The following is a 22,970-nucleotide window of genomic DNA, read 5'->3' as shown; positions in this document are numbered from 1 at the left end:
CTCTGCCTGCCACAGGCCAGAGACCCCGAGTCGGAAAAGGCAGAGCTGGAACTGCAGGGGGTTCAGTTGGGACCCCAGCTGCCTGTGGGGCTGGACAGGTGCAGGGGCGCCAGGCCCATGGCATAATGGCTGTCTCCATCCTGACACCAACCCTGTGGCACCAAAGGCAGCCCTGTCCCCTGAGCCCTGGCCCTCCCATGAACAGGGCCTTATCTCGGCCTGGGCTAGCACTCCCTGCTGTCTGTCTCCCTCCCTGTCCCAGTGTCTCTGAGCCTTTGTGTCCATTTGAGCCTCTCCTTCCCGAATCTCAGCCCCCAGCCCATCCTGTGGCCAGCCACGTGGAGCCCTCCTCCCTCCATGGTACCTCGGGTCACTCGCCACACACACACCTCCCCACCACAGACAGACCACAGACAAGTATGACGTGGAGACGAGCTGCACTGTCTGCTGGGACAGGAAGTGGGCAGCTGAGTGACCCCAACGTGGGGCCAGACCCACAGTCACGCAGCCTCCCCAGTCACACTCAGCAGCCAGCCCCAGCCCAGCCATGGGCAAAGAGCCAGAGCAGGTGCACAGCTCTCCAGGAGGGGCCCGGACCAGGCCTGGCTCCCACTCTACTCAGCCCCTCTGGGCCAGCAGCAGAGGGTGCAGATGGGGAGCTCTGGCACAGGCGTGGACCCGCAGTGCAGGGCAGCCTGGCCAGGGAGACCTGACCCTCCATGGTGCTCCTCCAGCAGCCCAGACAGGTGGGTCCACGGGGCTCTGCCCCTCTGCACAGGGGCAGTCGCAGCCAGGCTGGTCCTGAGGCTCCTGGGGGCAGAGGGAGAACAGGCATCAGCCAAAGAAGAGAGGGAGAGGGGGACCATGGCCAGGAGCCCAGTGGCCACAGGCAGGACACAGCCACTGCCGGGAGAGGCTTGGCTCGGGGGACTGAGCCCAGGATGAGCCGAGTCCCTGGAGGCAGTGCCAAGAGCCCTGCAGGCTGATCTGGACGTGGGCTGTGCTGGGACAGAGAGGAGCAGAGGAGGACGTGGGAACCTGATGGACGCCTACCCCTTGCTGAACTAGGCTGGGTAGGGCTGAGCTGGTCTTAGCTGGGCTGGGCAGGGCTGAGCTGGTCTTAGCTGGGCTGGGCTGAGCTGAGCTGGTCTTAGCTGGGCTGAGCTGGGCTGGGCTGGGCTTGGCTGAGCTGGTCTTAGCTGGGCTGAGCTGGTCTTAGCTGGGCTGAGCTGGGCTGGGCTGGGCTGCGCTGGGCTGAGCTGTTCTTAGCCGGGCTGAGCTGGGCTGAGCTGGGCTGAACTGAGCCCTGCAGGCTGGACTGAAAGGCCTGGCTGGGCTGCCCTGAACTAGGCAAATCTGATCTTAGCTGGACTGTGAACAGAGGAGCTGGAGTAAGTTGTGCTGAGCTATGTTGAATTGGGCTGAGCTGACCTGGTATGGGTGAGAGCTGACCTGACAGTGCAGGACTGAACTAAACTAGGCTTGAGCTGGGCTGAGCTGTGCTGAGCTGAGCTGAGCTGAACCGGGCTGAGCTGGGCTAGGCTGGGCTGTGCTGAGCTGGGCTGGGCTGAGCTGGGCTGGGCTGGGCTGTGCTGAGCTGAACTGAGCTGAACTGAGCTGGGCTGGACTGAGCTGAGCTGGGCTGGGCTGGGCTGGGCTGGGCTGGGCTGGGCTGGCTAGACAGACCAGGGCTCGGCTGAACTGGGCTGCATAGGGCTGAGCTCGTACGAGGTGACCTGACTAGGCTGAGCTGGAATTGGCTGGGCTGAGCTGAGTTGGTCTGGTCTGGGCTGAGCTGGGCTAAGGTGACTTGGGCTGGACGGAGCTTTGTTGGACTGAGCTGGGCAAAGCTGGGCTGAGCTGGGAAATGTTGAACAGACCCAGTCCGCTGAGCTGAGTGTCGGTGGACGAAGCTGGGCTAAATTGAGCTGAGCTGGGCTGAGCAGGGCTGAGCAGGACAGCGAGGGCTGAGTGGGCTGAGCTTGCAGTCTCTGAGGCCTCTGGGGGAAGTGCAAAGTCTGTGTCTGGGGCTAAGCTGGTTCCCAGGTGTGGGGTTCCAGGCATGAAAACCATTGAAGACCTGAGCCCTAGTGCAGTAGGGGGCGCCTGTGTTCCTAGGGCGGAGCCTGTGCCTCTGGGCGCTGTCGGTCACCCCTGTCCTGCAGGACTCAGAGACGTCCTGGGCAGGAGGCGGCCGTGTGGTCAGAGCTCCAGGAACAAGCGCTCCTTGGCATTGGAGCCCTGGTGGCCAGGAGGGCTGGCGACTGCTGCTCGTTGGGGGAGGGGTGTGAGTATGAGACGTGGGGCTGGGGCGAGGGTCTGGGACCCTGGCAAGGGCAGTGCAAGCTGGGCACAGAGCTGGGCCCCACCTCTGCCTCCCCTCGGCCTTCACCAGGCCCAGCCTGCTTCACTGCTCCAGCCAGCCTGTCCCCTCCTCCCTTCAGCACCCCACCCTGTACACACTGCCCAGGGGCCCTGAGGCTGGGGAGCCTGGGGCCCTCGACGGCTCCGTGCCAGCCAAGCTTGAGCAGCTCAGCCCCGAGGAGCCTGGGAGACACAGGGCAGCAGAGCCAGCTGGACACTTCCGGCCCCAGTCCTGCCCCGCTGCTGTGTGACCCTGGGCTGGTCTCCTCCCCTCTCTGGGCCAGGTTCTGGCTGTGACGATGCAGGCAGGGTCCTGTGCTCCCAGGGTGTTCTGGGGTTGCAGCCATGTGACTTCGATGGTCTCACAGCGTGTCCTGTGTTGCAGTGAACGCAACCTCTCCCCGCCTCTTCCCGCTGAGCCTGACCTGTCCTGAGTGTGGACAGCCTGTGGTCGTCGGCTGCCTGATCCGGGGCTTCTTCCCCCTGGGCCCTCTGAGTGTGAGCTGGAACGGCAGCGAGGGGGACGTGATCTTCCCTCCTGTCCCGTCTCCCCCCTCGAGCCTCTACACCACGAGCAGCCTGCTGAGCCTGACAATTGAAGAGTGTCCTAGAGATGGAAATGTGACCTGCCATGTGGAGCACAACTATGATGAGGGCCAGGATCTGACTGTGCCCTGCCAAGGTCAGAGGGCGGCCGGGGGCCCTGAGGCCGCGTGTGGGCTGCTGGGCTGGACAATACAGGGGCGGATGGCAGCCTGGGGAGGGATGAGCGAGCTGCACACTGACAGACCGAGCCCTCTCTGTTTCCACACGTTCAGACTGCCACTGCTACTGCCCCCCCACCTCCTGCGGGGAGCCCAGCCTGTCCCTGCAGCGGCCAGACATCGGGGACCTGCTCCTGGAATCGAAGGCCAGCCTCACCTGCACCCTGAGCGGCCTGAAGGACCCCGAGGGCGCCGTCTTCACCTGGGAGCCCACAAACGGGAACGAACCCGTCCAGCAGAGCGTCCAGAGTTACCCGTGCGGCTGCTACAGTGTGTCCAGCGTGCTGCCCGGCTGTGCGGAGCCCTGGAATGCGGGGACAGAGTTCACCTGCACAGTCACCCACCCTGAGATAGAGGGCGGCTCCCTGACAGCCACCATCAGCAGAGGTGGGCCTGACCCCACCCCTGGGCAATGGGCTCCTCTCCTCACCCCCGGGGTATAACTTCTCCCTCCCCTCCTGGGCTCCGAGGCTCCTTTCCCCGGAAAACAGAGGGAAACTGAGGCCGGCACGCGGGGCAGTGGGGCTCGGTCCTCCCCTGCCACCCTGACCTCACTCTCCCCCTTCCAGGCAGCCTCACCCCACCCCAGGTCCACCTGCTGCCGCCGCCGACTGAGGAGCTGGCCCTGAATGAGCAGGTGACGCTGACCTGCCTGGTGAGGGGCTTCAGCCCCAAGGACGTGCTGGTGTCCTGGACACACAACGGCACCCTGGTGGTCCCCAAAGACAGCTACCTGGTGTGGAAGCCCCTGCCTGAGCCCGGCCAGGAACCCACCACCTACGCCGTCACCAGCCTGCTGCGCGTGTCGGCCAAGGACTGGAACCAGGGGGACAGCTACTCCTGCGTGGTGGGCCATGAGGGCCTGGCCGAGCACTTCACCCAGAAGACCATCGACCGCCAAGCGGGTAAACCCACCCACGTCAACGTGTCTGTGGTCGTGGCAGACGTGGAAGCCGTGTGCTACTGAGCCCCTGGCCTGCCCTGAATAAACTCCGTGCTCGCCCCCAGCAGCCCTGCGGGTTCATTGTGCCAGTCTGTCTCCTCGGGGGCTGCAGCCACAGGGCGGGGAGGTGGAGCGCCCCTGGTCCTAGGTGTTGGGACCTCGGGCACCTGGAGGGGACATCATGCATTGTGCCCGTGAGTGTGCATGTGAGCATGAGTGTGAACACAGGTGCCTGAGAGTGAGCATGTCTGGGAATGAGTGTGTCTGGGAGTATGTGTACCTGGGAGTGAGTGTGTCTGGGAGTGTTTTATAGGGAGTGAGTGTGTCTGGGAGGGAGTGGTCCTGGGAGTGAGTGTGTCTGGGAGTGAACATGCCTGGGAGTGAATGTGCATGGGGGTGAGTGTGCCTGGGAGTGGGTGTGTCTGGGAGGGAGCATGACTGGGAGGGAGCATGTCTGGGAGTGGGTGTGTCTGGGAGTGACTGTTTCTGGGAGTGAGTGTGTCTGGGAGTGGGTGTGTCTGGGAGTGAGTGTGTCTGGGAGTGAGTGTGTCTGGCAGTGTGTAGGAGGTGAGTGTGTCTGGGAGTGAGCGTGTCTGGGAGTGAGCATGTCTGGGAGTGAGTGTGTAGGGAGTGAGTGTGTCTGGGAGGGAGCAGTGAGAGGGGAGGCTGAGCCGGGGTGGATTCTGAGGCAGTGCAGGCACAGCTCAGGTCGCACCCAGAGCCGTGGACACCAGCAGGAGTTCCTGGCAGCAGGGGTACAGCCATTGCCCTGGTGCAGAGGACGAGGGAGGGAGGGGGAGGAACAGCGGCTGGGTGCAGGGATCCCTGGGAAGAGGTCGCCCAGCAGACCCCCAGCCTGTCAGAGGTCAGCCGCAGGCAGACACCGCCCAGCAGTGCAGGACAGTGCTGACACACACAGGGCACACAGCAGGCCCCACCCCGCACCACGCTCTCTGGGGCCTGCACACACACACGTGCTCACAGGCCACACACGCTCACACACGTCCCCCTCAGCTGCAGGAGAGCTCACAGCCCAGACCCAGCTCCCAGAAGGCGGGGGCATCCCCACCCGACCCCAGACGGTTTCCCCAGGCCCAGCCCTGCTGTCCATGATCCTGCTGGCCCTCTCTGGGCCTCCCTGAATGTCCAGCCATGCACAGCTCATGGACCAGTTCCACAGCCCACCCTAGGCAGGGCCTGCTCACTGCTGGGCCCCCAGACTCAACCCTCCAATCCCCTCCTATGCCCCAGTCTGAGCCAAACCACAGGCAGAGAGGGGCTGAGCAGAGACCACCCACACAGGCCCCTCCTCACGCCTTGGGCTTCTGTTTGCACCCCAGGAGCCCCAGAACAGTCCCAGACCAGTGTAGGAACCCCTGGCACCAGGACTCCCACAGGAAATGGGGCCCCTGCTCCTGCCTCAGATGCCCATGATGCCCAGGAATGAGACAGGGTCGGCTTCCTAGCAAAGAGGGAAACAGGGATCCTTAACAGAGGGAGAGCAGACATACAGGACCATGGATGGGTGGATGCACAGATGGATGCATGGACAGGTAGATAGATGCATCAGTGGCTAAATGGATGGGTAGAGAGATGGCTGGGTTAATGTACAGGTAAGGAGATTTGGGAACTGTAGTTAGAGAGATGGATGGATGAGAGCTTTCTAGATGTGTGATAGATAAATAATAGATTGATAGCTGTGACCAGATATTCCATTATAAGACAAACTAGTCAACTCCAATCAACACAGAGATCCGTGACCCAGGACCTAGGACACCTGGTCCACCCTGCTGGCCGCTGTGCTGCTGGCCTTCGCTGGCCATCCCTCAGCCACTTCCCTGGGGAAGAACAGAGGCTCTGCTCACACCAAGGTCCCTGCTAATGCCCTGGGCACACTGACCCCCACACTCAGACCTTGAGGTGTGCCTGGTCCTCTCTGCACCCAGGTCCCGGCCAAGGCCAGCCCAAGAGCAGGGCTTAGGCAGGAGCCACTGACACGTGGCTCAGCTCAGGCCAGCAGGGCCCCGGCCAAACCTTCCCTGGACCAGCAAGGACACTGCCCCGCCTCCTGTCCTGCAGCTGCGCTAAGACACTTGTAGGGACCAACCCCCTATGGGCCCTGCTCTCACCCTCAGACCACATAGAGACCCCACCACTCCACCCCCAGCCCCTGAGGAGGCATGGGAGGGAAGGCCTTGGGCCCAGGCCCCACCCACACGTTCACGTCCTGGCAGGCCTTCTGTGTCTTGCAGGTTGTCAGGAGCCCCTGCCCTGTGTGGTGCTGGATCTGCCACAGGACAGCCTGGAGGAGGAGGCCCCCGGCGCCAACCTGTGGCCCACCACCGTCACCCTCCTCACTCTCTTCCTGCTGAGCCTGTTCTACAGCACAGCTCTGACCGTGACCAGCATCCGGGGCCCACCTGGCAGCAAAGAGGGACCCCAGTACTGAGGCACAGGTGTGGGGATGCCCTGGGGAGGGGGTACCGGGCCCAAGGAGAGGTGACTGCTGCTGCCATAGAGGGGCACAAGGGAACCTGCAGGAACTGGGACATGGGTGCCCTGGGTCAGGGTGGGAGCGTCCCCAGGTACAGCAGCTGAGGATTCCACCAAGGCTCCTGGGAGCCAGGCCCGGGCTGGGACAGGGGAGAGGGTGAGGACACCGCCCACCCTCAGCTGCCCCTGTCTCTGCAGGAGGGAAGCGTGCAAGAGCCCCTGGGAAAGCCAGCTCTGCATGCCAGAGCCCAGCCCTCCATGAAGCAGCGGACCCCCCCATCCCCCTGCCAGGTGCACTCAACCCTTCCCAGACGAATGTTCTCGCTCTGCTGGACGATGGCTCAGGGAAGCCACGGTGGCTGCAGACTGGGGGACAACTGCCACTCCAACACAGGAACTTCAGCATGGACTGGACGCGGTGCCCCAGATACAGCCTGGCCCTGCAGGTGGCTCAAGTCCAAGACCAGTGCTCCTCCGGGGAGGGCTCAGGCGGATGCCTCCCTGGAGTGCCCACGGACCTGGTCCTGAGCACTGAGCCCTGGTCCTGGTGACTGACCCTGTTTCAGGTTACTGAGCCCTGGTTCTGGTCCCTCAGCCCTGGTTCTACTCACTCAGTCCTGGTCCTGGGCCCTGCACCTGTCCTGACCCTGTCACTGGTTACAGCTCCCCACCCCTGAGTTCTGGACCCTGCGTTTGCCCACTGCTCCCTGGGGCTACTGCTGAGCCCTGCTTCAGGTCCTGAGTTGGGTCCTGAACACAGGCAGTGGCCCTGGTCAGTAACCCAAGCTCCAGGTCACTGCCCCTGTAACTGGTCAGCGAGCTGAGGTCAGCTTATTCAGTCCTGGTCCCGAGCTCGGGGCCACCCCTGAGCACTGATTCCTGGTCGTAAACGCTGGCCACACCATCCGCACTCCTCCTGCTGTCTGCCTGCTCCCCAAGGCCTCCAGACCCTGCGGCTGCACACCTGGGGGCCCTGATGCTCCAGACCCAGGCCTCACCAGTGCTGCCACGGCAACCACGAGGACCCGGGCTGCTTCCTGCTCAGGGCAGCCTCTGCCGCGGAGCCGTGGCCCCCACAGGACACGAAGTGCAGCAGCTCCCACAGCTGTTCCTTCCCCGGGAGCCGCCTGCCAGTGAGATTCCAGCTCTGGGGCCAGCACTTTGCACAGCAGGTTAACGCCCTGGACTGATGCACGGGAATCCTATATGGGCACCAGTTCAAGACCCGGCTGCTCCACTTCCAATCCAGCTCTCTGCTATTGCCTGGGAAAGCAGTGGAATACAGCCCACGGCCTTGGGCCCCTGCACCCGCGTGGGAGACCCGGAAGAAGCTCCTGGCTCCTGGCTTGGATTGACACAGCTCCTGCCATTGAGGCCACCTTGGGAGCGAACCATTGATTGGAAGATCTCTCTCTCTCTCTCTCTCTCTCTCTCTCTCTGCCTCTCCATCTCTCTCTTTGTACCTCTGACTGGCAAATAAATAAATAAATCTTAAAAAAAAAAAAAGATTCCAGCTGTGCCTGGGCTGGAGGGGTGGGCCTGAGTGGGCACCCGTGGCAGCCTTGCCGTCAAACTGGCCTCCATGGAAACGCACATGAACTCATCGTGAGACCCCACCTTGTAATATCAGGGTGGCCCTGTCCAAAAGAGCAAAGATAAGTGTTAGGGAGGAGGTGGAGCCAAGGGACTCCTTGCATGTGGCTGGCAGGAGCGTCAATCAGAAGGCCACGTGCAAACATATGGTCGTCTCGCAAACAACTAGTCCTGTTCCCAGGTCCTTACCCAAAGGAAACGCCCCAGGACTCGACCTAGGTGTGCATGGACAAAAGACTGGACAAAGAACATGAGCTTCCTGTGTACCACGAACTACCATCACTACACACACCACAAACTACCACAGACACGTGCACCATGAAATACAGCCCACATGTACCACAAAATACCATACACATGTGTACCATGAAATACCACACACATGTTACATCATGAAATACCACACACACATACAACATGAAATACATCTGACATGTACCATGTAATGCCACACACACATACACCACAAAATAAGGCCACGTGTACACCACAAAATACCACACACATGTGTACCATGAAATACCACTCACAGGTATACCAAGAAATACAGGCCACATGTACACCATGAAATACCATACACACATAAACCATGAAATACCACACACACACAACATGAAATACAGCTGACATGTACCATGTAATACCACACACACATAAACCACAAAATACAGCCCACCTGTACACCACAAAATACCACACACATGTGTACCATGAAATACCACTCACAGGTATACCAAGAAATACAGGCCACATATACACCATGAAATACCATACACACATAAACCATGAAATACCACACACATGTTACATCATGAAATACCACACACACACAACATGAAATACAGCTGACATGTACCATGTAATACCACACACACATAAACCACAAAATACAGCCCACCTGTACACCACAAAATACCACACACATGGGTACCATGAAATACCACTCACAGGTATACCATGAAATACAACCCACATGTACACCATGAAATACCATACACACATAAACCGTGAAATACCAAACACAGGTACACTATGAAATACCACACATGCATGTACACCATGAAATACAACCCACAAGTACACCATGAAATACGACACATACATACACCGTGAAATACAGCCCTTATATACCACGAAATACCACACACAAATACACCACAAAATACAGCCCACATGTACACAATGATATGCCACACAAACTTACAGTGAAATACAGCCCACAAGTACACGATGAAGTACCAAACACACACCATGAAATACAGCCCACATGTACCAAGATATACCACACACACATACACCACAAAATACAGCCACATATACCGTAAAATACACACACATACAGCATGAAATACCACACACACATGCTCTGCAGAATACCCACACATACACCATTAAATACAAACCACATGTATGCTGTGTAATACTACAAGTGTGTACACAATGAAATACAGCCCACAAGTGAACGGTGAAGAACTGTAAACATGGACACTGGGATATCGCCTGCCCGTGCTCCGGGGTAGCCGCCATGTGATGGCGACAGTCTCACAGCGTGTCCTGTGTTGCAGATCCCACGGAAAGCCCCAGCCTCTGCCCGCTGAGACTCCCCTGTCCTCTGTCGGGAGAGACCGTGGTCGTCAGCTGCCTGATCCAGGGCTTCTTCCCCCTGGGCCCACTGAGCGTGAGCTGGGAACAGCACCCAAAGCAGCCTCGCACCCTCTCTCTATCCACGCGAGGTGCACTGATTGATCTCTCTCTTCTCTCTCTGTCTCTGTGTGTGTGTGTGTGTGTCTCTCTCCCTCCACATGGGGCATCCAGATTGATCTCTGGCTCGCCCTCTCTCTCTCCAGGCGTGCACACTGGGAGAATCCCCTCCCTGACGCCGGCCTCCAGCCTGCAGACCTGGGAGAAATCAGTGCCTTCTGGCGAAGCCTGCCCGTCTGTGCTGTGTTTGTTGCAGCAGCCACAAATGACTAAGACGCACGGCCACAAGGTCCCCATGCACTTTCCCTGCATCTCAGCCCCCAGCCCGTCCTGTGGCCGGCCACGTGGAGCCCTCCTCCCTCCCTGGCCCCTGGGGTACAAAGCCCAGGGCACACACACCTGTCCCCACCACAGACAGACCACAGACCAGACATGACGTGGAGATGAGCTGCACTGTCTGCTGGGACAGGAAGTGGTGAGTGACCCCAACGTGGGGCCAGACCCACAGTCACGCAGCCTCCCCAGTCACACTCAGCAGCCAGCCCCAGCCCAGCCATGGACAAAGAGCCAGAGCAGGTGCACAGCTTTCCAGGAGGGGCCCGGACCAGGCCTGGCTCCCACTCCACTCAGCCCCTCTGGGCCAGCAGCAGAGGGTGTAGATGGGGAGCTCTGGTCAGGCATGGACCCACAGTGCAGGGCAGCCTGGCCAGAGAGACCTGACCCTCCACGGTGCTCCTCCAGCAGCCCAGACAGGTTGGTCCACGGGACTCTGCATCTCTGCCCAGGAGTAGTCGCAGCCAGGCTGGTCCTGAGGCTCCTGGGGGCAGAGGGAGAACAGGCATCAGCCAAAGAAGGGAGGGAGAGGGAGACCACGGCCAGGAGCCCAGCGACCACAGGCAGGACACAGCCACTGCTGGTAAAGGCTGGGACAGGGGGCTGAGCCCGGCAGAGCCCAACTCAGTCAGGATGAGCCGAGTCCCTGGAGGCAGTGCCAAGAGCCCTGCAGGCTGATCTGGACATGGGCTGGGCTGGGACAGAGACAGCAGAGGAGGACGTGGGAACCTGATGGACACCCACCCCCTCCCTGAACTGGGCTGGGCTGGGCTGGGCTGGGCTGAGCTGAGTCCTGCAGAGCTGGATTGCAATAAATGGGCTGAGCATGACTTAGCTGGGGTGAATTGGGCTGGGCTGAACTCTGCTGGGAGTGGCTTGGCTGGGATGAACTGAACTGGGCTGGGCTGAGCTGGGCTGGGCTGGGCTAGGATGAGCTGTGCTGGCCTGGGATGGCCTGGGCTAGCCTGGGCTGGCCTGGGATGGCCTGAACTGGGCTGGGCTGGACTGAGCTGGGCTGGCCTGGGCTGGGCTGGGCTGGGATGAGCTTGGCAGGGCTGGGATGGGCTGGGCTTGACTAGGATGGGCTGGGCTGGGCTGGGCTGAGCTGGGCTGGGCTAGGCTAGACTGGGCAGGAAAGGCTGAGATGGGATAGGAAGAGTTGGGTTGAGCTTGATGTGCTATGTAGGGATTGGCTGGGTAGAAAAGGGTTAGACTTAGCAGACTGAGTTGGACTGAGCTGGTATGGGCAGGGTTGGGCTGGATTGGGCTTAGCTATGCTGGGATGCCCTGGGAAGAACTGTGTAGGCTGAGCTGGGATGGGTAGGCAATGCTGTGCTGTGCTGGGCTGGGCTGGCCTGAGCTGGGCTGGGCTTGGCTGGGCTGGCCTGAGCTGGGCTGGGCTAAGCTGGGCTGGGCTGGGCTGAGCTGGGCTTGATGGGCTGAGCTGAGCTGGGCTGGGCTGGGCTGGGCTGGGCTGGGCTGAGCTGGGCTGGGCTGGGCTGGGCTGGGATGAGCTTGGCAGGGCTGGGATGGGCTGGGCTGGACTGGGCTGAGCTGGGCTGGGATGGGCTTGCCTGGGCTTGCCTGGGCTGGGCTGAGCTGGGCTGGGCTGGGCTAGGCTAGGCTGAGCTGGGCTGGGCTGAGCTGGGCTGGGCTGGGCTGGACTGGGCTGAGCTGGGCTGGGCTGAGCTGGGCTAGGCTAGGCTAGGCTGGGCAGGGAAGGCTGAGATGGGATGGGAAGGGTTGGGTTGAGCTTGATGTGCTATGTAGGGATTGGCTGGGTGGAAAATGGTTAGACTTAGCAGACTAAGTTGGACTGAGCTGGTATGGGCAGGGTTGGGCTGGATTGGGCTTAGCTATGCTGGGATGGGCTGGGAAGAACTGTGCAGGCTGAGCTGGGATGGGTAGGCAGTGCTGTGCTGGGCTGGGCTGGGCTGGGCTGGCCTAGGCTGGGCTGGGCTGGCCTGAGCTGGGCTGGATAGGCTGAGCTGGGCTGGGCTGGACTGGGTTGAGCTGCGCTGGGCTGGCTAAGGATGGTCAAGGTTGGGTTGGGCCGCGCTGAGCTATGCTGAGCTGGAATGGGCAGGCTACCTGGGCTGGGCTGAGCTATGCTGGGATGCACTGGAATGAAGTGGGCTGGCCAGGGCTGAGCTGGGCTGGGCTGAGCTATGTTAGAGGGGCTGGGCTGAACTAGGCTAGGCTGGGCTGGGCTGAAGAGGCTGCTGTGAACAGTCTCTGAGGCCTCTGGGGGAAGTGCAAAGTCTGTGTCTGGGGCTAAGCTTGTTCCCAGGTGTGGGGTTCCAGGCATGAAAACCATTGAAGACCTGAGCCCTAGTGCAGTAGGGGGCGCCTGTGTTCCTAGGGCGGAGCCTGTGCCTCTGGGCGCTGTCGGTCACCCCTGTCCTGCAGGACTCAGAGACGTCCTGGGCAGGAGGCGGCCATGTGGTCAGAGCTCCAGGAACAAGCGCTCCTTGGCATTGGAGCCCTGGTGGCCATGAGGGCTGGCGACTGCTGCTCATGGGGGAGGGGTGTGAGTGTGGGACGTGGGGCTGGGGCGAGGGTCTGGGACCCTGGCAAGGGCAGTGCAAGCTGAGCACAGAGCTGGGCCCCACCCCTGCCTCCCCTCGGCCTTCACCAGGCCCAGCCTGCTTCACTGCTCCAGCCAGCCTGTCCCCTCCTCCCTTCAGCACCCCACCCTGTGCACACTGCCCAGGGGCCCTGAGGCCGGGGAGCCTGCGGCCCTCGACGGCTCCGTGCCAGCCAGGCTTGAGCAGCTCAGCCCCGAGGAGCCTGGAGACACAGGGCAGCAGAGCCAGCTGGACACTTCCGGCCCCAGTCCTGGCCCAGCTGCTGTGTGACCCTGGGCTGGTCTCCTCCCCTCTCTGGGCCAGGTTCTGTCTATGACAAGGCATGAGGGGATCGGTGCTCCCAGGGCTGTCTGGGGTTGCAGCCTCGTGACTGTGATAGTCTCATAGTGTGTCCTATGTTACAGAACCCGCAAAAACCCCCAGCCTCTTTCCCCTGATCCTCCCTGGACCTGTGTCGGGACAGACCGTGGTCGTCGGCTGCCTGATCCGGGGCTTCTTCCCCCTGGGCCCTCTGAGTGTGAGCTGGAACGTCAGCGGGACGAACATGAATTTCCCGCCCGTCCCGTCTCCACCCTCGAACCTGTACACCACGTGCAGCCTGCTGATCCTCCCACCTGAAGAGTGTCCCGCAGGAAACTGTGTGGCCTGCCACGTGGAGCACAACGATGACGAGGGCCAGGACCTCACTGTGCCCTGCCCCCCAGGTCAGAGGGCAGCTGGGGGTGGGGCCGTGACTCACCGGGGTGGGCTGCTGGGAGGCAGCCTGGGCTGAAGGGGAAGGGAGCCTGAGGCCACTGACAAGTCCACCTTCTCTATTCAGAGGACCCCTGCAAAAACTGCCCCGCCATCAGCCGCAGCCGCTTCACCGCCCACTGCCAGCCCAGCCTGTCCCTGCAGCGGCCAGACATCGGGGACCTGCTCCTGGGCCGAGATGCCAGCCTCACCTGCACCCTGAGCGGCCTGAAGGACCCCGAGGGCACCGTCTTCACCTGGGAGCCCACAAACGGGAAGGAGCCCGTCCAGCAGAGCGCCCAGCGTGACCTCAGCAGTGGCTACAGTGTGTCCAGCGTGCTGCCCGGCAGTGCGGAGCCCTGGAATGCGGGGAAAAAATTCACCTGCACAGTCACCCACCCTGAGATAGACAGCGGCTCCCTGATAGCCACCATCAGCAAAGATACATGTGAGCCTGACCCCACTCCCGGGCAATGGGCTGCTAACCTCACCCTGGCTTGACTCTTCCCTCCCCTCCTGGGCTGTGAGTCTCCCTCCAAGGCTCATAGAGGGAAACTGAGGCCAGCGAGGAGGACAGTGGGGCTCAGTCCTCCCCTGCCACCCTGACCTCGCTCTCCCACTTCCAGGCGTCATCACCCCGCCCCAGGTCCACCTGCTGCCGCCGCCGACTGAGGAGCTGGCCCTTAACGAGCTGGTGACACTGACCTGCCTGGTGAGGGGCTTCAGCCCCAAGGACGTGCTGGTGTCCTGGAAGCACCAGGGCCAGGAGGTCTCCCAGGACAGATACCTGGTGTGGAAGCCCCTGCCTGAGCCCGGCCAGGAACCCACCACCTACGCCGTCACCAGCCTGCTGCGCGTGTCGGCCGAGGACTGGAACCAGGGGGACAGCTACTCCTGCGTGGTGGGCCATGAGGGCCTGGCCGAGCACTTCACCCAGAAGACCATCGACCGCCTGGCGGGTAAACCCACCCACGTCAACGTGTCTGTGGTCGTGGCAGACGTGGAAGGCGTGTGCTACTAAGCCCCTGGCCCTGCCCTGAATAAACTCCGTGCTCGCCCCCAGCAGCCCTGCGGGTTCATGGTGCCTGTCTGTCTCCCTCGGTGGCTGCAGCCACAGGGCAGGGAGGGGGAGCGCCCCTGGTCCTAGGAGCTGGGACTCGGGCACCTGGAGGGGACATCATGCATGGTGCCCATGAGTGTGATCAAAGGTGCCTGAAGGACTGAGCATGTCTGGGAATGAGTGTGCCTGGGAGTGAGTGTGTCTGGGAGTGAGCGTGTCTGGGAGTGAGTGTGTCTGGCAGTGTGTAGGGAGTGAGTGTGTCTGGGAGTGAGTGTGTCTGGGAGTGAGTGTGTCTGGCAGTGTGTAGGGAGTGGGTGTGTCTGGGAGTGAGTGTGTCTGGGAGTGAGTGTGTCTGGGAGGGAGCAGTGAGAGGGGAGGCTGAGCCGGGGTGGATTCTGAGGCAGTGCAGGCACAGCTCAGGTCGCACCCAGAGCCGTGGACACCAGCAGGAGTTCCTGGGCGGCAGGGGTGCAGCCATTGCCCTGGTGCAGAGGACGAGGGAGGGAGGGGGAGGAACAGGGGCTGGGTGCAGGGACCCCCGGGAAGAAGGGAACCAGGCAGGCCCCCCAGACCAGCAGAGGTCTGCCCCAGGCAGACACCACCCAGCAGTGCAGGACAGCGCTGACACACACAGGGCACACAGCAGGCCCCACCCCGCACCACGCTCTCTGGGGCCTGCACACACACACGTGCTCACAGGGCACACACGCTCACACACGTCCCCCCTCAGCTGCAGGAGAGCTCACAGCCCAGACCCAGCTCCAGGAAGGCAGGGGCGTCCCCGCCCGAGCCCCAGACGGTTTCCCCAGGCCCAGCCCTGCTGCCCAGGCCCTGCTGGCCCTCTCTGGGCCTCCCTGAATGTCCAGCCATGCACAGCTCAGGGACCAGTTCCACAGCCCACCCTAGGCAGGTCCTGCTCCCTGCTGGGCCCCCAGACTCAACCCTCCAATCCCCTCCTGAGCCCGAGTCTGAGCCAAACCACAGGCAGAGAGGGGCTGAGCAGAGACCACCGACACAGACACTGCCTCAGACTCAGGCTTCTGATTCGCACCCCAGGAGCTCTCAGTTCAATGTGGGAACCCGGGCACCAGGACTCCCACAGGGCACTGGGCCCCTGCTCTTGCCTCAGATGACCTTGGGGCCTCCCAGGAACTCGCTCTGGCCGACCCCCTTGTCAGGGCCCAGGTGAAGAGGAGCCCCACACACAGCCACTTCTCTCCTCAGGGATGCCCGGCCCTAAGAGCTGTAGGAGGAGGAAGAGGCCAGGCAGGGAAATGGTACCCACACAAGTGCCCCAGCCACCCCATGGGCCCAGGAACTGAGCCAAAGGAGCAGCTTGCTAAGAAAGAGGGAAAGGGGGAGAATTATCATGGAGAGCAGACAGATAAGCCAGTGACCACATGACACAGTGGACCAGGGACGGACGGACGGATGGATGGACGGACAGGTAGAGAGATGGATCAGCAGATGGATGGAAGGATGGATGGACAGGTGGTTGGTCATGGACAGAGGGATGGACAGGTATATGGACAGAGGGATGGATGCTTAGTTGAATACATTGGTGGGTTGGTGGGTGGGTAGATGGACGGAAGGGTGAATTGATTTTTGGATGAGTAGTGAATAGATGTATGGATGGAGGGACTGCAGGGAGAGATGAGTACATGGATGGGTGGAGGATGACAGACTGATAGATGTGTGAAATGATAGATGGATAGAAATGCAACATATTGATATAGACGATTGATGTACCACTAATGACAAACTGGTAAACCCCAATTTAACACAGAGATCCGTGACCCAGGACCTAGGACGTCTGGTCCACTCTGCTGGCTGCTGGCTGCTGGCCTCCGCTGGCCGTCCCTCAGCCACTTCCCTGGGGAAGAACAGAGGCTCTGCTCACACCATGGTCCCTGCTCACGCCCTGGGCACACTGACCCCCACACTCAGACCTTGAGGTGTGCCTGGTCCTCTCTGCACCCAGGTCCCGGCCAAGGCCAGCCCAAGAGCAGGGCTTAGGCAGGAGCCACTGAGTACGTGGCTCAGCTCAGGCCAGCAGGGCCCCGGCCACACCTTCCCTGGACCAGCAAGGACGCTGCCCCGCCTCCTGTCCTGCAGCTGCGCTAAGACACTTGCAGGGGCCAACCCCCTATGGGCCCTGCTCTCGCCCTCAGACCCCATAGAGACCCCACCACTCTGCCCCCAGGCCCTGAGGAGGCGTGCGAGGGAAGGCCTTGGGCCCAGGCACACCCACACGTCAGGTCCTGGCAGGCCTTCTGTGTCTTGCAGGTTGTCAGGAGCCCCTGCCCTGTGTGGTGCTGGATCTGCCACAGGACAGCCTGGAGGAGGAGGCCCCCGGCGCCAACCTGTGGCCCACCACCGTCACCCTCCTCACTCTCTTCCTGCTGAGCCTGTTCTACAGCACAGCTCTGACCGTGACCAGCATCCGGGGCCCGCCTGGCAGCAAAGAGGGACCCCAGTACTGAGGCACAGGTGTGGGGATGCCCTGGGGAGGGGGGAACCGGGCCCAAGCAGAGGTGACTGCTGCTGCCATAGAGGGGCACAGGGGTCCCTGCAGGACTGGGACATGGGTGCCCTGGGTCAGGGTGGGAGCGTCCCCAGGTGCAGGAGCTGAGGATTCCAAGGCTCCCGGGAGCCAGGCCCAGGCTGGGACAGGGGAGAGCAGTGAGGACACCGCCCACCCTCAGCTGCCCCTGTCTCTGCAGGAGGGAAGTGTGCAAGAGCCCCTGGGAAAGCCAGCTCTGCATGCCAGAGCCCAGCCCTCCATGAAGCAGTGACCCCCCATCCCCCTGCCAGGTGCACTCAACCCTTCCCAGACGAATGTTCTCGCTCTGCTGGACGATGGCTCAGGGAAGCCACGGTGGCTGCAGACTGGGAGACGCCTGCCACTCCACCACAGGGACTTCAGCATGGAACTGGACGTGGTGCCCCAGACACGGTCTTGCCCTCAGGAAGCTCAGGTGCAAATCCAGTGCTTCCGTCCAGCGCCGTGGAGCTCTAGGTTGATCCTCCGCCTACAGTGCTGGCATTCCATCGGCGCCGCTTCTAGTCCTGGTTACTCCTCTTCCAATCCAGCTCTCTGCTGTGGCCTGGGATAACAGTAGAGGATGATCCAGGTCCTTGGGCCCTGCACCCACATGGGAGACCAGGAGGACACACCTGGCTCCCGGTTTCAGATCAATGCTGCTCCAGCCATTGCAGCCATCTGGGGAGTGAACCAACAGAAGGAAGACCTTTCTCTCTGTCTCTCTCTCTCTCAATGTCTGTAACTCTACTTCTCAAATGAATAATAAAAATCTTTTTAAAAAATCCAGTTTTCATCTGGGAGAGCGTTAGGAAGTCAACTCCATGGAAGTGCCATGGACTTGGTCCTGCGCACTGGGTCCTCGTCCTGCTCACTGAGCCCTGGTCCTGATCTCTTTGACATGGTCCTTATCTCTGAGCCCTGGTCCTGTTATCTGATTCCTGGTCTTGATGACCTAATGAGGTCTGGATATTGGGCCCTGGTCATGACGTTGAGCCCTGGTCCTGAGTACTGTGCCTTTGTCCTTGTCACTGATCCCTGGTTCTGGTCACTCAGCCCTAGTTCTACTCACTCAGTCCTGGACCTGGGCCCTGCACCTGTCCTGACCCTGTCACTGGTTACAGCTCCCCGCCCCTGAGTTCTGGACCCCGCGTTTGCCCACTGCTCCCTGGGGCTACTGCTGAGCCCTGCTTCAGGTCCTGAGTTGGGTCCTGAACACAGGCAGTGGCCCTGGTCAGTAACCCAAGCTCCAGGTCACTGCCCCTGTAACTGGTCAGCGAGCTGAGGCCAGCTTATTCAGTCCTGGTCCCGAGCTCGGGGCCACCCCTGAGCACTGATTCCTGGTCGTAAACGCTGGCCACACCATCCGCACTCCTCCTGCTGTCTGCCTGCTCCCCAAGGCCTCCAGACCCTGCGGCTGCACACCTGGGGGCCCTGATGCTCCAGACCCAGGCCTCACCAGTGCTGCCACGGCAACCACGAGGACCCGGGCTGCTTCCTGCTCAGGGCAGCCTCTGCCGCGGAGCCGTGGCCCCCACAGGACACGAAGTGCAGCAGCTCCCACAGCTGTTCCTTCCCCGGGAGCCGCCTGCCAGTGAGATTCCAGCTCTGGGGCCAGCACTTTGCACAGCAGGTTAACGCCCTGGACTGATGCACGGGAATCCTATATGGGCACCAGTTCAAGACCTGGCTGCTCCACTTCCAATCCAGCTCTCTGCTATTGCCTGGGAAAGCAGTGGAATATAGCTCACGGCCTTGGGCCCCTGCACCCGCGTGGGAGACCCGGAAGAAGCTCCTGGCTCCTGGCTTGGATTGACACAGCTCTTGCCATTGAGGCCACCTTGGGAGCGAACCATTGATTGGAAGATCTCTCTCTCTCTCTCTCTCTCTCTCTCTCTGCCTCTCCGTCTCTGTGTACCTCTGACTTGCAAATAAATAAATCTTAAAAAAAAAAAAAAGATTCCAGCTGTGCCTGGGCTGGAGGGGTGGGCCTGAGTGGGCACCCGTGGCAGCCTTGCCGTCAAACTGGCCTCCATGGAAACGCACATGAACTCATCGTGAGACCCCACCTTGTAATATCAGGGTGGCCCTGTCCAAAAGAGCAAAGATAAGTGTTAGGGAGGAGGTGGAGCCAAGGGACTCCTTGCATGTGGCTGGCAGGAGCGTCAATCAGAAGGCCACGTGCAAACATATGGTCGTCTCGCAAACAACTAGTCCTGTTCCCAGGTCCTTACCCGAAGGAAACAAGGTCAGAGGTCAGGGAGAGGTGCTGTCCCTGCTCTTGGCTGCACTTCCCCCAGTAGCAAATGCCAGGACTCGACCCAAGTGTGCACGGACAGAGACTGGGCAAAGAACATGTGCTTCCTGTACACCACGAAATACCATCACTACACACAGCATGAAATACAGCCCACATGTACCACGAATTACCATACACATGTGTACCATGAAAATCAGCCCTCATGGACCATGAAATACCATACACACACATCGTGAAATACCATACACACGTACACCACGAAATACCACACACACATACAACATGAAATACTGCTGACGTGTACCATGTAATACCATACACACATACACCACAAAATATAGCCCACCTATACACCACGAAATACCACACACACATACACTACGAAATACAGCCCATATGTACCATGAAATACCATACACACTGTGAAATACCACGCACATGTACAACATGAAATACAGCTGACATGTATATCACGAAATAGCACACACACATAGACCAGGAAATACATCCACATGTACACCATGAAATACCACACACACATACACCATGAAATACCACAAACAGGTACACCACAAAATATCACACACACACGTACACCATGAAATACAGCCAACATGTACATCATGAAATAGCACACACAGGTACCTCAGGAAATACAGCCCACATGTACATCACAAAATATTATACATGTACAACATGAAATACCACACACAATACACCATGAAATACACCCACATGTACACCATATAACACCACACACACATACACCATGAAATATGCCCACATGAACGACAAAATCCACACATACACACACAGCATGAAATAATACACACATATACTGCGAAACCCATACACACACACACCATTAAATACAAATGACATGTATGCCGTGTAATACTACAAGTGTGTACACAATGAAATACAGCCCACATGTGAACAGTGAAGAACTGTAAACATGGACAGCCTGGAATACCGTCCGCGTGTGCACCGGGCCAGCACCCAGAGCAACCTCACACCCTCTCTATCCACGCGAGGCACACAGAGTGATCTCTCTCTCTCTCTCGCTCTCTCTCCACATGGGGCATCCAGATTGATCTCTGGCTCGCCCTCTCTCTCTCTCTCTCCAGGCGTGCACACTGGGAGAATCCCCTCCCTGACGCTGGCCTCCAGCCTGCAGACCTGGGAGAAATCAGTGCCTTCTGGCGAAGCCTGCCCGTCTGTGCTGTGTTTGTTGCAGCAGCCACAAATGACTAAGACGCACGGCCACGAGGTCCCATGCACTTTCCCTGCATCTCAGCCCCCAGCCCGTCCTGTGGCCGGCCACGTGGAGCCCTCCTCCCTCCCTGGCCCCTGAGGTCACAAGGCCCAGGCCACAGACACCTGTCCCCACCACAGACAGACCACAGACCAGACATGACGTGGAGATGAGCTGCACTGTCTGCTGGGACAGGAAGTGGGCAGCTGAGTGACCCCAACGTGGGGCCAGACCCACAGTCACGCAGCCCTCCCCAGTCACACTCAGCAGCCAGCCCCAGCCCAGCCATGGACAAAGAGCCAGAGCAGGTGCACAGCTCTCCAGGAGGGCCCGGACCAGGCCTGGCTCCCACTCCACCCAGCCCCTCTGGGCCTGCAACAGAGGGTGCAAATGGGGAGCTCTGGTCAGGCGTGGACCCGCAGTGCAGGGCAGCCTGGCCAGGGAGACCTGACCCTCCATGGTGCTCCTCCAGCAGCCCAGACAGGTGGGTCCACGGGGCTCTGCCCCTCTGCACAGGGGCAGTCGCAGCCAGGCTGGTCCTGAGGCTCCTGGGGGCAGAGGGAGAACAGGCATCAGCCAAAGAAGGGAGGGAGAGGGGGACCACGGCCAGGAGCCCAGCCGACCACAGGCAGGACACAGCCACTGGCCAGGAGAGGCTGGGACAGGTGGCTGAGCCCGGCAGAGCCCAACTCTGTCAGGATGAGCCGAGTCCCTGGAGGCAGTGCCAAGAGCCCTGCAGGCTGATCTAGACATGGGTTGGGCTGGGACAGAGACGAGCAGAGGAGGACATGAGGAACCTGATGGATGCCCACCCGCTCCCTGAACTGGGCTGGGCTGGGCTGAGCTGGGCTTGGCTGTGCTGGGCTGGACTGAGCTGAGTCCTGCAGAGCTGGATTGCAATAAACAGGCTGAGTCGGACTGAGCTGTGGTGAACTGGGCTGGGCTGAGCTGGGCTGGGCTGGGCTCTTGCTTTGCTTGACTGGGCTGTACTGGGCAAAACTGGGCTGAGCTGGGCTGCGTTGAACTGGGTTGGGCTGGACTGGTTGGGTTGGACTGAACTCAGCTGGGAGGGGCTGGGCTGGGGTGGGTTGGGCTGAACTGGACTATGCTTGGCTGAGCTGGGTTTGACTGGGCTGAGCTGGGCTGAGCTATGCTGAATTGTGTTGAGCTGGGCTGGGCTGGGCTGGGCTATGCTGGGCTGGGCTTAGCTGTCCTAGGCTGAACTGGGCCAGGCTGGGCTGGACTGGGGAGGTTGAGCTGGGCTGGGCTGAGCTATGCTAGGATGGGCTGAGCCAAGCTGGGCTGGGCATGGTTGGCCTAGGCTGGGCTGGAATGGGCTGACCTGTGCTGGACTGGGCTGAACTGGGCTTGACCAGGCTGAACTAGGCTGAGCTGGGCTAGTCTGAGCTGGGCTGACCTGAACTGGGCTAGGCTGGGCTAAGCTGGGATGGTCAAGGTTGGGTTGAGCTGGGCTGAGCTATGCTGAGCTGGGTTGAGCTGGAATGGGCAGGCTAACCTGGGCTGGGTTGAGCTATGCTGGGATGGGCTATGATGAACTAGGCAGAGTTGAACTGGGCTGGGCTGGGGTAGATTGGGCAGGCTGAGCTATGCTAGGATGGGCTAGGCTGAGCTGGGCTGGGCAGATTTGGGCTGGGCTAGGCTGGGCTGAGCTGAGCTGGGCTGGATAGAGCTGAGCCCTGCAAGCTGCATTGCAATAAATGAGCTGAGCTGGGCAGAGCTGAGCTGGGCTGGGCTGGGCTGGGCTGGGCTCTACTAGGATGGACTGGGCCAAGTTGGGCTAGGCAGGGTTGGAATAGGCTGACCTGAGCTGACTGGGCTGAGCTATGCTGGGATGGGTTGGGATGAACTGGAATGAACTGGACTGAACTGAACTGGGCTGGGCTGGGGTGGGTTGGGCTGAAATCACCTAGGTGGGGCTGGGCTAGGCTGAACTGGGCTTGAGTAGGCTGAGCTGGGCTGAGCTGGGCTGAGCTGGGATGGTCAAGGTTGTCTTGGACTGGGCTGAGCTATGCTGAGCTAGGTTGAGCTGGAATGGACAGGCCACCTGGACTGGGCTGAGCTATGCTGGGCTGGGCTGGGCTGGGCTGGGCTGAGCTGACCTAGGCTGAACTGGGTCAGGCTGGGCTGGGCTGGGCTGAGCTATGTTAGAGTGGGCTGGGTTGGAATGGGCTGAACTGGGCTGGCCTGGACTAGGAGAGTGGGCTGGGCTAAACTAAGCTGTGCTGAGCTGGGCTGGGGTAAACTGGGCTGGGCTGGACTGAAGAGGCTGAGCTGAGCAGTCTCTGCTGGCCTCTGGGGGAAGTGCAAAGTCTGTGTCTGGG

The 22,970-nt window shown here is 60.5% G+C and overlaps 2 gene segments (V, D, J or C); both read left to right on the top strand.

Annotated features, from left to right (window-relative positions):
- The first annotated feature begins 532 nt into the window (after positions 1-532).
- Positions 533-4,138, top strand: LOC138843088 (Ig alpha chain C region-like). The segment is given in 4 exon segments: positions 533-746; positions 2,750-3,046; positions 3,183-3,515; positions 3,698-4,138. Coding segments are annotated over 4 exon segments (1,227 nt in total).
- A 6,321-nt stretch (positions 4,139-10,459) lies between these two features.
- On the top strand, positions 10,460-14,576 carry LOC138847176 (Ig alpha chain C region-like). The segment is given in 4 exon segments: positions 10,460-10,611; positions 13,184-13,483; positions 13,600-13,959; positions 14,138-14,576. Coding segments are annotated over 4 exon segments (1,149 nt in total).
- Positions 14,577-22,970: the final 8,394 nt, after the last annotated feature.

This window comes from Oryctolagus cuniculus, chromosome 20, assembly GCF_051225735.1.
Source record: "Oryctolagus cuniculus isolate XC-2025 breed Fujian yellow rabbit chromosome 20, ASM5122573v1, whole genome shotgun sequence".
NCBI lineage: Eukaryota > Metazoa > Chordata > Mammalia > Lagomorpha > Leporidae > Oryctolagus > Oryctolagus cuniculus.
This window is presented reverse-complemented; position numbering and strand designations above follow the sequence as displayed.